Source organism: Acanthochromis polyacanthus, chromosome 20 (assembly GCF_021347895.1).
Source record: "Acanthochromis polyacanthus isolate Apoly-LR-REF ecotype Palm Island chromosome 20, KAUST_Apoly_ChrSc, whole genome shotgun sequence".
Taxonomy (NCBI): domain Eukaryota; kingdom Metazoa; phylum Chordata; class Actinopteri; family Pomacentridae; genus Acanthochromis; species Acanthochromis polyacanthus.
Genome location: NC_067132.1, coordinates 30,077,168 through 30,090,157, shown reverse-complemented (window position 1 = coordinate 30,090,157; position 12,990 = coordinate 30,077,168). Strand labels below are relative to the sequence as shown.

General features: G+C 38.3%; 2 protein-coding genes across 2 annotated transcripts; both read right to left on the bottom strand.

Annotated features, from left to right (window-relative positions):
- Positions 1–2,013: 2,013 nt before the first annotated feature.
- LOC127531350 (caspase recruitment domain-containing protein 8-like) lies at positions 2,014–3,198 on the bottom strand. Its single transcript, XM_051940469.1, has one exon. It carries the CDS (start codon positions 3,196–3,198, stop codon positions 2,014–2,016), a length of 1,185 nt encoding a protein of 394 aa, XP_051796429.1.
- A 5,368-nt stretch (positions 3,199–8,566) lies between these two features.
- On the bottom strand, positions 8,567–9,970 carry LOC127531349 (caspase recruitment domain-containing protein 8-like). Its single transcript, XM_051940468.1, has one exon. The coding sequence runs from the start codon at positions 9,968–9,970 to the stop codon at positions 8,567–8,569; it is 1,404 nt and encodes a 467-aa protein (XP_051796428.1).
- Positions 9,971–12,990: the final 3,020 nt, after the last annotated feature.

Genomic DNA, 12,990 nt, shown 5'->3' with positions numbered 1-12,990 from the left:
TAATAAGACATAAAAATAAAGTTGATAAATTATCAAGAATAGCAAAAAATATCATTCCCAATAAATTACTGGTGTAAGTAATTTGAAAAAAAATAAAAATGTATATATACAATAATAATAAGAATACACAGAAGAAATTAATTAGTATAAATTGACAAATACTAATAATAATAGTAGCAGTAGTAACAGTAGTAATAATAGTAGTAATAATAGTAGCTGTAGTAATAATAGTAATAATAGTAGTAGTAATAGTTGTAGAAATGTTCATAGTAATAGTTGTAATAATATAATAGTAGTAATAGTCGTCGTAGCAGCAATAGTAGTAATAATAATAACAGTAGTAGCTATAGTAGTATTAACAATATTAGTAGTGGTAATAGCAGTAGTTGTAATAGTCGTAAAAAATAGTATTAGTAGAATTAATAATAACACCAGTAGTAGTAATAGTAGTACTAGTAGTAGTGGTAATTATAATAGCAGTTGTACTAGCAGTAATAATAGTAATAGTAGTAGAAGTAGAAATAGTAGTAATGGTAGTAATAATTGTAGTAATAATAGTATTAGTAATAGTAGTAATAATAATAGTAGCAGTAGTAGTAATTGTAATTGTAATAACTGTAATAGTAGTTGTTGTAATTGACATTGTTTAATGGAACATTAAAAATTCTATTTCTCATCAAAATATAAAAAATCTATTAAGTACATGTTTTGCCAACAAAATGTTATTTGTCAACAATGACAATAAAACATCATAAAATATCATTTTCTTAAGGAGACCAGACAGAACCAGTCATCACTAATATCCACTATAAACTCCACCAACATCTTATTCTCTGTTGAATTTCTCCTGAACAGTTTCTTTAAAATAGAACCACAGATGATTGTTGTTCTTCATCCTGACTGTAATCTGTCTACTTTTATACCCAGTGATGTTAAATATGAACGTCATGAAGCACAACCACCAACTCTGACCATTAACTAGCTAATGGCTCCCCCTGCTGGCTGATGGAGGAACACACTACATCACAGAGTTAGTTTAGGACACATCAAGGAAGGATGACATCATTTACAGTACAATAAAGTTAACTTTGAAGCATGGTGGTGGCAGCATCATGATGTTTCTCAGCAGCAGGTCCTGGAAGGCTTGTAAAGGTAGAGAGTAAAATGATCCTGGAGGAGAACTGAGACTTGGAGAAATGAATACTTACACAAGGATATATTTTAGGTTTGACATTTTGATTAACTGACACTATTACAGAAATCTGTTTTCAATCTGAAATAATCTTTTCTTTTGTAAATTCTCATCAAAGCAGGCAAATTGAAAGTCTATAATTCATTGTTGAAGAGAAATTACAGGAAAAACAAGCTTCCAGAGAAGAAATAGAAATAAGAGATCTGGAACAAAGCTACAATAGAAAAGACAGGAAGTGGAAATTCTCCATTATTATTGATTATTCTGATTTTCCTTCATCAGGTTCAGACGTGACATTATGAAGTCTAGTCCTGGTTCTCTGATGATGTGGTTTCCTTCTTCTCACAGCATCTCTGAACTCACTGAACACAATAAAACACAAAAACCTATAAAAACCTGTTAAAAGCTGGAACATAATGACATTTTCTTAAACATTTAAAGACAATAAAACTTTTGCATTTTACAGTCAAACATCATCACACATAAAAGAAAAAAAATCATAACTGTAAAAATATAAATTATTTATGTGGATGTCATTAACTATTTTCACTTTTTTTCAACATGTAAATTGAAAGTTTTTCCTGTGACTTTGCTAGTTATTTGAAATTTGACAAAGCAGGTAAAATCTGTCAAATCTGATCATTTTTCATCCTTATTTTTTAATCTTAAATATTTCTGAAATAATGTTTTTTTCTTATTTAAGTGCAGTAAGACAGTAGAATTTAACTAAAACATGATGGTGAAGGATGGCAGTGGCATCATACACTAAAAAATGTCCACTTTTTTACAGATGACACCTTGTTCTATCTCTCCATTTTAGTTCACATCAAGTTCAAGTCTCTGCAGAGGAAGGGATCAAGCTCACAGAGAAACTCGATCATCTCTGAACTGGCAGTGTCGCCTTTCTTCCTCACCGTGTCGATAATAAAACGAGCTTTGTCTCTCCTGTTTGGCATCACGTCTGCTGACTCCCTCTCAGAGTCGGTCAACACCTTTTTCTCCAGCAGCTTGTCCAGCAGACTGTTGAGAACCGGTCCTGATGTTCGGTCGATGAAGCTGCTCCGTACGTCCAGCAGCTTCTCCTTTGAAGAGAGAGTCAGAGTTTTAGCTCTCGAGGGTAAAAGACAAATGTCTCCTTCCCAAACACAGCAGGAAGTCTTCTTGTCTTTCAGACTCAGATTAATGTCTCTAATGAGAGCTTTTAAAGTCACTTTGATTGATGTGAAGTAGCTGCTGTAAGACTCCTCGTCAAATTCAGCTTCTGTTGGCTGAACTTTAATCAGGTCGTCTTCAGGTACAGTGGACAGAGTGTAGACCTGATCTGGGATCAGTTTACAGTGTGGGGGCACATCTATGAACCTCTCATCTCCAAATAACTTCTTCCTGGTGCGCTGCACGTCCCGGATCACGATGTTCCTCGGCAGCAACAAGACATTGAGGATGGATGTGACGTCTGGATCATCTGGTGGCCTGTAGAACAGCAGAACCAATGCTCGGACCGGGTCAGGGGGAGAGTCTTCATCCTTCACGTTACCGAAACCAGAAAAGCCCCTGATGTTGATAACAAGGTGAGTTTCTGTGATCTTATGAGGGCTGATGAACTCCACGCCGTCATCCTTCACATGAGCAACTGCCAGGAATCCAGCTGTGGGGAGGATCTGACAGTGTGGGAGGTGAAGCTGACGCACAGACTGCTGCTCACACTTGATGTCAAACAGAGGTCCTGCAGGCTTCTTGTGATGTTGGACCAGGAGCCTCCTGTTCCAAGGGACCGTCCTGTAAACCACATCTCCTTCTCCCTCCATGTCAAACACCAGGCCGGTCACGCTGCACTGGTACAGGCCTGGACAGGAGCACTGGAACCTGTAGCCTTCATGGTCTTCATCATCTTCACTCAGATCAGGGGTGAACTCCTCAAAGTTGCTCTGCAGCTTCATGTCAGGTAAGCTTGCAGCTCGTGTTGGCTTGTTGTTTCCTGCAGAGGTGATGTGACTCAGTGAAGGCATGCTGACACAACCAGGAACGCTGCTGGATCTTCTCCTGGTCCAACAGGTATCTGTGCTGCAGAACTGGACATCAAAACTGGGTGGTAGAGCTTTGGAATCTGAGAGGAGCTCAGCCAAGATAGGTGGATCTGCTTCTAAGAGGTCCTGGTCAGGACCTGGATTCTCATATATAATCAGTTCTGTTCCTTCAGGCACAGAAAGAGAACCAGAACCAGGACCTGCTTCTTCTTGTGTTTCTGTATTGATGTATTCCGGAGTTGGAACTGACAATTGTGCGTGTTGATGGTGAATTAAAGCTGATATTTTCTGCTCCATATTTGTGTTGTCTGGTTTCAGCTGTCTGGTGGATTGTAGGCTGAGATCCTCTGAAAGTTCAGGACCAGGATAAGGGGCACATAAATCCACACCACCATGTCTAGCAGGATGATTTGCTTCTTCTTCTTTTTTCTTTTCTTGTCCACTGAGCTCCTGGTCAGAAGCTGGTTTACTTTCTCTCTGTACTCCAGAAGCTCCTTCAAGCCCTTTCAGTCTTTTATTTCTGTGTTCAGGGAACTGACGAATGGCACAAAGAGGGGAAAGGGAGAGCTTGTCAAGTGAGCCTAAGGCGTATTGTGATGGTAAAGATGGATTAAACACACCAGCATCTTTGTGTTGTGAGTACAGGTTAGTGGAGGCGAGAGGGGTCATCAGTGAAACAGGTTCTTTAGGACCATGAATACCAAGGTGGCTGTCAGGAGAGTGTCTGAAAGTGTCTCTATATATAGGAGAACAAAGTGACTCTATGTAACTTTCAGAGAGCCGATTCCAAGATCCTGATCTCTTAATTCCTGCCGTTGTTTCCGTTTCTTTTTTCTCTAGTTTTGTTTTTTGATAATAAAGAAGAACAGGATGAGTGAACATGGGAGAGGGTAACAATGGATCTAAATATTCCTTCACAGAAGACTGTGTAAAGACTGATCCTGGTTGATGTTTTAAACTGAAGTCGGATGGTAATTCTGAGCGAGTTGCAGAAGCTCCTGTGATCACTGAAGGTCTGAGAAGAACCCCCTCATGTGGCCTTGGTTCATCTAACATAAGTGCACTGTGAAACTCCACTTCTTTGCTGCCTGTTGGTCGTATGGAGGAGGCTGGAGTTTGTCCTTCTGGTAACAAAGACGTTGTTTTATCCAAAAGACTTTGTGTCTTTAGCTGCTCTAGATTGTTGACTTCTGCAAAACCAGGCAGTGAGTATGATTCGTGCTTTACATCATAATTTTTGTTTGGTTTTGTCCTGTGCATCATGCAACCATAGACAGGCAAGCTGAGAGGTGTGGGACGTGGCTGCCAATCCACAGGTTCATCATGAATTTCTGCACCATGTAGCTTAAATCTCTCACTTGTTTCATTTTCATTCCCTGCTTCTGTTTGTTTTTGACTTGTTGGATCATCAAACGATTCATTTCTGTCTTTAATCACTTCTTTTTTCTCTGCTGAGTCTGAAGAGGATCCAGAAGATGTCTCCTCAGATTCCAGGTGCTTTTTCTTGGATCCACGTTTCATCTTCTCTCGTCTTTAATGTTTCTGTGTTCGAACTTCTGTCAGATTGGTTCCTTCAAATCGTCTCTTTGGCTCATAAGTTTCATCAGCTGATTAAAACCAGAGAGAGAACATTAATTATCTGTCATGAAGGCATCAGTTCCACAGTGCTGCTGTACATCACTCATCAAAGAGCAGATCATCAGCCTCTAGATAAAAGTTCCTTCATTTTAGTGATACAGTGTTTGGGTTTCCTCTACTCACCATAACATGCTGATATAGTGAGAATAATATTATTATTATGTGTAGATTCTGTCAGGTCATCGTATCCTACTGTAAGTGCATCAATAAAAACCAACTGGACTTCTACTTTTGGTTCTTGAAGATGTCCAACCATCATCCAGAGATTTTTTCAGTTCCAAGTGTCTGAGGAGGAGAACCAGATAAATACTGTGAACGACCCAATAAATGTTTGTGAAACTGGCAGGTGAGAGACGACTCAAGATGTTGATGGTGAAGATCTAAAGAATGCATTCTGAGTAGCAGATAAACACCAGCTGAGACGACATCTGGTCATCCTGAAGATAAAACACCCAAACATAGGCTGAGGAATGTTGGAGACGAGTCATTTGATGCCAACTCATCGAGAATCTTCCAGCTGAGGCCATGGATTTTCTAAAAAAAAAATCATTCAGAAACTCCTACTAAACTACAGAATCTTGCAAAATCTCCAAGCTCCACTCCAAATACTTCTTCAGTCATGAATTTTTAAAAATAGACCCTCAGTGTTAAATTTTGTAACTTTAATGATTCTTTTAAAGCCTCAATAGTTGATTATTTTTCACAGGATTTGGCTGATTTTGTTGGAACTTGTCATCATCTCAATCAGCTTATGCTCATTTTTTCAAACAGAAATTAAAATAATAAAAATCTATCATTTATTATCAGAATGAAAAAATCTTTTATTTCCAAAAATTCATATCTTCACTCAGATTCACTAAATTCAACCAAATTTGTGCTGCGAGTAGAAACAACTTAGTTTTTTTCCAATATAAATGTCTTTTGGTGCTACATCAAAAACTGATGCCACAAGTCTTCCTAAAGTTAGCTTCAGAGCTGGAAAATCCACTTTTTAGAACATTTTAACAGTGATTGTTTTCCCAGAAAGGATTGCTTTGATTTCCGTGAAATGTTTTGAAGGGAAAGTCTTCATATCCATTGAAAACATATTAGAAAATCAAAGGCGTCATGTAACTCCATTATTCAAACATTTTATGAAAATGACGTTTTTGTAGTTTTCAGTGGATTTAATGTCACATTTGTGGCTTTAAATGTCAGATAAATAATTGTATTATGTTGATTTCAAGGTTTGTCTTTAAGGTATCTGTTGAACTATTTTGCTATTAGTTCATGAAACAAACAATTCAAGTTCAGGCTTGTAGTGGTTTTGGTTATTGTGTAATGGATGATTCATCTGAGGGAGTGCTCTCTTATCTACTTCATAGTATGTTTCAATACATTCAGTAATTACCTGCCTGAACGTGTACCAAGTGGACAAGGCTAAATTTCTTGAGTGTCTGATGCAGAAATTGAAAATTTTCACAGTAAAAACTACTTGATGAAGTTTATCTAATATTTAGTTACAAAATCTGATGTGAGTTTCATATTTCAGAAGTGTTGCATCAGATGGAGCTCTGAAAACAGGAAGTTCACAGGAAGAAAACAGGTTTAAAGAGAAAACTGAGGTTACTTACAGGTGAAGCAGAACGTGTTTTCCTGTCAGATGAAGGCAGACTTCTATTTTATCCGTCTTCTTTAATCCTCAGTCAATAAAAGTACTGTTAAAAGCTGATAAACGTCCTCTGAACAGCCGCTCCCTGAAGCCTCGCCCACTTCCTGTTCACTTGACGTCTGCAGCAGGTGAGGAATCGTCTCCAGTCTGTTTCCTCATTGAAGCGTTTGTTGCTTCTCTGGTGATCTGGTTGCTCCTGTACTTCCTCCTGTTTCTTGAAATGATAATAAATTCAGGTTGATGTCCTTCTGCAGTTTGCATCCAGATGCAAAAGAAGATTTCTTTTGTGTTTCTGTGTTGTGTGTCCAGTGAAGGGCTGTAGCTGTTGTAGTTGTAGTAGTTGTTGATGTTGTTAAACCGAGCATTAAAAATTCTATTTCCTCATCAAAATCAAAAATAAAAATATCCACATTTGGTAAACAAACATAAATAATACAATAAATGTGTTAGTGATTTGTAAAAAGCTATTAATAATAAAGACAACAATTCATTATAAAGATAATAACAATAACATTATATAATAATAATAATAATACTAATGCATCGTTTTAACTTGAATATTTAAAAAAAAGCACCATTTTCATCACAACAAAATTTTTTGTCTTTCGAGCAACAAACTTTATTTTTGAAAATTCCTCACCAAAATAAGAACATAAATGTAAAAATCTACAAAAATCCGCTAAAAGCAGTAAAATAATATTTGCTTGACAATTTAAACACCAAAAAATTAAGAATCATTACCCATTTTACATTCCTGATAACAATAACAATAATAATAACAACAATAATATATTAACATTTACCAGATAGAACCAGTTATCACTAATATCCACTATAAACTCCACCAACATCTTATTCTCTGTTGAATTTCTCCTGAACAGTTTCTTTAAAATAGAACCACACATGATTGTTGTTCTTCATCCTGACTGTAATCTGTCTACTTTTATACCCAGTGATGTTAAACATGAACGTCATGAAGCACAACCACCGACTCTGACCATTAACTAGAGTCCCTATATTAGTAATACAGGCACTCTACCATTAACTAGCTAATGGCTCCCCCTGCTGGCTAAAGGAGGAACACACTACATCACAGAGTTAGTTTAGGACACGTCAAGGCAGGATGACGTCATTTACAGTACAATAAAGTTAACTTTGAAGCATGGTGGTGGCAGCATCATGATGTTTCTCAGCAGCAGGTCCTGGAAGGCTTTTAAAGGTAGAGAGTAAAATGATCCTGGAGGAGAACTGAGACTTGGAGAAATGAATACTTACACAAGGATATATTTTAGGTTTGACATTTTGATTAACTGACACTATTACAGAAATCTATTCTCAATCTGAAATAATCTTCTCTTTTGCAAACTCTCATCAAAGCAGAAAAATTAAAAGTCCATAATTCATTGTTGAAGAGAAATTACAGGAAAAACAAGCTTCCAGAGAAGAAAGAGAAATAAGAGATCTGGAATAAAGCTACAATAGAAAAGACAGGAAGTGGAAATTCTCCATTATTATTGATTATTCTGATTTTCCTTCATCAGGTTCAGACGTGACATTATGAAGTCTGGTCCTGGTTCTCTGATGATGTGGTTTCCTTCTTCTCACAGTGTCTCTGAACTCACTGAACACGACAAAATGAATATAAAAACCTATAAAAATCTGTTAAAAACTGGAACATAATGACATTTTCTTAAACATTTAAAGACAATAAAACTTTCGTATTTTACAGTCAAACATCATCACACATTAAAGAAAAAAAATGTAAAAATACAGATTGATTTCTATGTTATTAACTTTTTCACCTTTTTCCAACATGTAAATTTAAAGTTTTTCCTGTGATTTTGCTCGTTATGAATTGAAATTTCACAAAGCAGGTAAAATCTGATCATTTTTTGATCTTTAATTTTTTTAATATTTACAATTATCTGTTAAATAAGTTTTTTTTTTATTTAAGTGCAGTAAAACAGTCAAATTTAACTAAAACACGATGGTGAAGGATGACAATGACATCAAAATTTCCATTTTTTTGGTAGACACTTTGTTCCATCTCTTCATTTTGCTTTACATCAAGTCCAGATGTTCGCAGAGGAAGGGATCAAGCTCACACAGAAACTCGATCATCTCTGAACTGGCAGTGTCGCCTTTCTTCCTCACCGTGTCGATAATAAAACGAGCTTTGTCTCTCCTGTTTGGCATCACGTCTGCTGACTCCCTCTCAGAGTCGGTCAACACCTTTTTCTCCAGCAGCTTGTCCAGCAGACTGTTGAGAACCGGTCCTGATGTGCCGTCGATGAAGCTGCTCCGTACGTCCAGCAGCTTCTTATTTGGAGCGTTTGTTCCACAGGACTTTATTTGTCCAGCAGAGGAAAGACAGACTCGTCTGTCCCAGACACTTTGGGAGCTGCTGTCTCTCAGAAACAGCTTCATATGTTTCATGGTTGTTTCCAGAAACACCTGGAACGTTGGGAAGTAGTTGTCGTAGCAGTCCTCCTCAAATTCAGCTTCTGTTGGCTGAACTAGAACCGAGTCGTCTTCAGGTGCAGTGGACAGAGTGTAGACCTGATCTGGGAGCAGTTTACAGTGTGGGGACGTCTCGATGTACCTCTCCTCTCCAACTAACTTCCTCCTGGTGCGCTGCACATCTCGCAAGGAAACGTTTTTTGGCAGCAACAAGACATTGAGGATGGATGTGACGTCTGGATCATCTGGTGGCCTGTAGAACAGCAGAACCAACGCTCGGACCGGGTCAGGGGGAGAGTCTTCGTCCTTCACGTTACCGAAACCAGAAAAGCCCCTGATGTTGATAACAAGGTGAGTTTCTGTGATCTTATGAGGGCTGATGAACTCCACGCCGTCATCCTTCACATGAGCAACTGCCAGGAATCCAGCTGTGGGGAGGATCTGACAGTGTGGGAGGTGAAGCTGACGCACAGACTGCTGCTCACACTTGATGTCAAACAGAGGTCCTGCTGGCTTCTTGTGATGTTGGACCAGGAGCCTCCTGTTCCAAGGGACCGTCCTGTAAACCACGTCTCCTTCTCCCTCCATGTCAAACACCAGGCCGGTCACGCTGCACTGGTACAGGCCTGGACAGGAGCACTGGAACCTGTAGCCTTCATGGTCTTCATCGTCGTCACTCAGATCAGGGGTGAACTCCTCAAAGCTGCTCTGCAGCTTCATGTCAGGTAAGCTTGCAGCTCGTGTTGGCTTGTTGTTTTCTGCAGAGGTGATGTGACTCAATGAAGGCATGCTGACACAACCAGGAACGCTGCTGGAACCTCTTGGACTCCCATCAGGACCTGAGGAGGAGATGTGGAAATGATGAGGTGGACGGATGCTGGTGACTGGATAGTTCACAGCTCCAACATAATCCTCCATTTCCATCAGATCCTCAGTCTGCAGCTCTACAGGACCAGAAACAACTTGGGCTTCGAACGGGAAAAACATAGAACTGGGTGCGTACATGTAAAAGTCAGAGTCAGAGTAATCGTATACGGATTCAACTTCATATCTAAAAGATGAATCTTCATTAACAGCAAGTGTTCCAACATGGGTCGAAGTACAGAATGGAGATGTAGGTCTCATGATGTGAGGGGGAGAATCATGTCTTTGAACTCTGGACAGACGTCTCCTGATCCTCCTGGCTGTCCTGCTGAACCAGGACGTCTCTCTTTCTGTTTGTTCACGTTCCGGCTTTGCTTCTCTGAGTTCATAACTTTCTGAGACAGAACATCTGGAGCTGAAGGAGCAACAGAAGCATGGAGATGATCCACAGTCGCTGATGTTCGTCATCCTGAGATTCACGTCAGACTTTCTGAGTATGTCAGTGTTTTTTAAAATCTTCTTTTGACTCTTCAGCCCCAGTCCTGGATTTGTATTTGTCTCTTTTGTCTTTCTTTGTCTTTCTTCACACTAAAAAGAACACACCATGATAATAATGAGAACTTTTTACAGCCAACATTAACACCTTCTACCCGAGTGATAAGAGAACTGAATTGATATATACATTGAAAAAATAAAGAAAATATAATAAGAAATTAGAATTGAAATCATAAAAAACACAAATAAAAAAACAACTGGATTGTCAACCACTCTCACTAACTGTTCAATATTTAATGTTCTCTTTTTAATACTTATTTCACAATAACTGAAAAAACCTGGAATCGACATGAACAACCGTTTTTGAAGTTCCCACAAACATTACACACTGAAAAACTAAATGGTGGCTCTGCATGCTGTAGATGTTTTACTACTTAAACAAAATGCTAGTAGGTATAAATATAATGTTAGTTTATTGTAGTTGGTGGTTCTGGGAGGTTTGTTTAAAAAGACGTGTTCAGATGTGTTGTCAACCAGGAAGAGCAACATGATTCAAATAAATCTACGAGACAGAATGAAAGTTAAAAAACGTCACATATTAAAGCTACATCTGAAAAGTATTTGATGTTAAATTGCTCACATTCATTCATTTTTTCATGTCATCAGAGCCACTTCATGAGAAATTCAGCACAGCGTTTTCCTGCCGCTTCACTCGTCTCGTGTGAATGACCAACGACAAATGCACTTCCTGTTCCCACAACGTCCAAAACACACATTTAAATATTACAGCTGAGACGTTCCAGCATCAGTTTTTGTTTCTGACTTACCGTTGTTCAGCACAGGATGAGTTCAGCCTTCACAGATGGAAGAAAAACAACATCAAATGTCAGAGAAGGTCAGTCAGCCGTTGGTTTAAACCTCTGTGTCGGTGTTTCTTCTTGGGATTTCATTTCGGTTCATTCCATTCCATAATTTCATTTCTCTTTTTTCAAACCGTCCAACTCTGCTCAGTTCCCTCTCCTTCCCTTTTTTGTTACTGTGGGCATCGTTTCTATTAGATGATCCAGTTAGGTCACCTGTGTCGGTCAATGGTTCACCTGTCGCTCGTACAAATAAATAAATCTTCGTTTGTTTTTTGCATGTTTGAGAGAAATGAGCAAATTTACGGAACCTGAGTTACTTTGAACTGGTTAGAAAAACTTCACATTTTAATTGCATCTAACATTTCCCCTGAACTGAGTCTGTAAAAGTCAAAGTCAACGTTTGCTTTTCTGTCGGTTCTACTACATGCGTTCACATACAGAGGACTGAAATTGCATTTCTCTCTAAACCTAAAATGTAAAGACTAAAAGCTAAAAACTTAGGATACAATCAAACATAAGAGAAAAACAAAAAGACAAGAACAATCCTAATCTACATAAAATGAGCCGAAGTCGCCAGAATTTTATTTACAGAGTCCAGGATAACGCTGCTCTGTGTTTGTTTCCTTTTTCATATTTAATTCCTCCGATTTTGTTCACTGACAGTTTTATTGCTTCCTCCCTCTCTCTGTTTATCTTTAAATATAGTCTTGTCTTTGTCTCTATTAGCTGCCACTTTATGTTCATCAAAACCAGACCGTCCTATGTCTCTTTCAGTTTCAGCAACATGCTGTGTGAGGCTAAAAATATCCCAGAACTTGAGGTGATCCACAGGGGAGAGCTACTGATTAAAGTTTGGACGTACTAATAACAGTCTGGAGGACGGAGCTTTTTCCTCACATCACCTTGTAGCTGTTCAGGCTGCCACTGACGTTATTTTCATATTTATTCAACCAATTCACTGTCTGGTGTATAAAATGTCACAAATTACTTAAATTACACAACAGAACTTATTGTTTTGTTTTGTTTAGACCCAAAGATAGTTTTTTTTTTTTTTGTCATAGAGGAGAAAACACACTTTTCTATTTAAAAACCCGAACCCTAACTCCAGGAGCAGCCTGAGCTCAGCTGTTTCTCTGATTAGGGCAGTAGGGGGCGTCATAGCAGCAAGAAATATGGATCCACTCAATTTACAAGCTTTGAAGATGAGATGAGACCAACATAAAACCTCTGAAGGACATGAAAGCAGCATTAAAGTGATAGAAGATGGATAAGCCTCAAAGTACCAAACACAATATGAAAAATTACAGCAAAAATAGACGGGTTTTTGTTTTTAGGTCTGACGAAATAGTGAAAACCCCCAGGAAACCCACAGTGACAAAAAAAAAAAAACACCGACACAGAGGTTTAAACCAACGGCTGACTGACCTTCTCTGACATTTGATGTTGTTTTTCTTCCATCTGTGAAGGCTGAACTCATCCTGTGCTGAACAACGGTAAGTCAGAAACAAAACTGATTCTGGAACGTCTCAGCTGTAATATTTAATGAACAATTTAAAATTAAATACTTTTCAGATGTAGCTTTAATATGTGACGTTTTTTAACTTTCATTCTGTCTCGTAGATTTATTTGAATCATGTTGCTCTTCCTGGTTGACAACACATCTGAACACGTCTTTTTAAACAAACCTCCCAGAACCACCAACTACAATAAACTAACATTATATTTATACCTACTAGCATTTTGTTTAAGTAGTAAAACATCTACAGCATGCAGAGTCACCATTTAGTTTTTCAGTGTGTAATG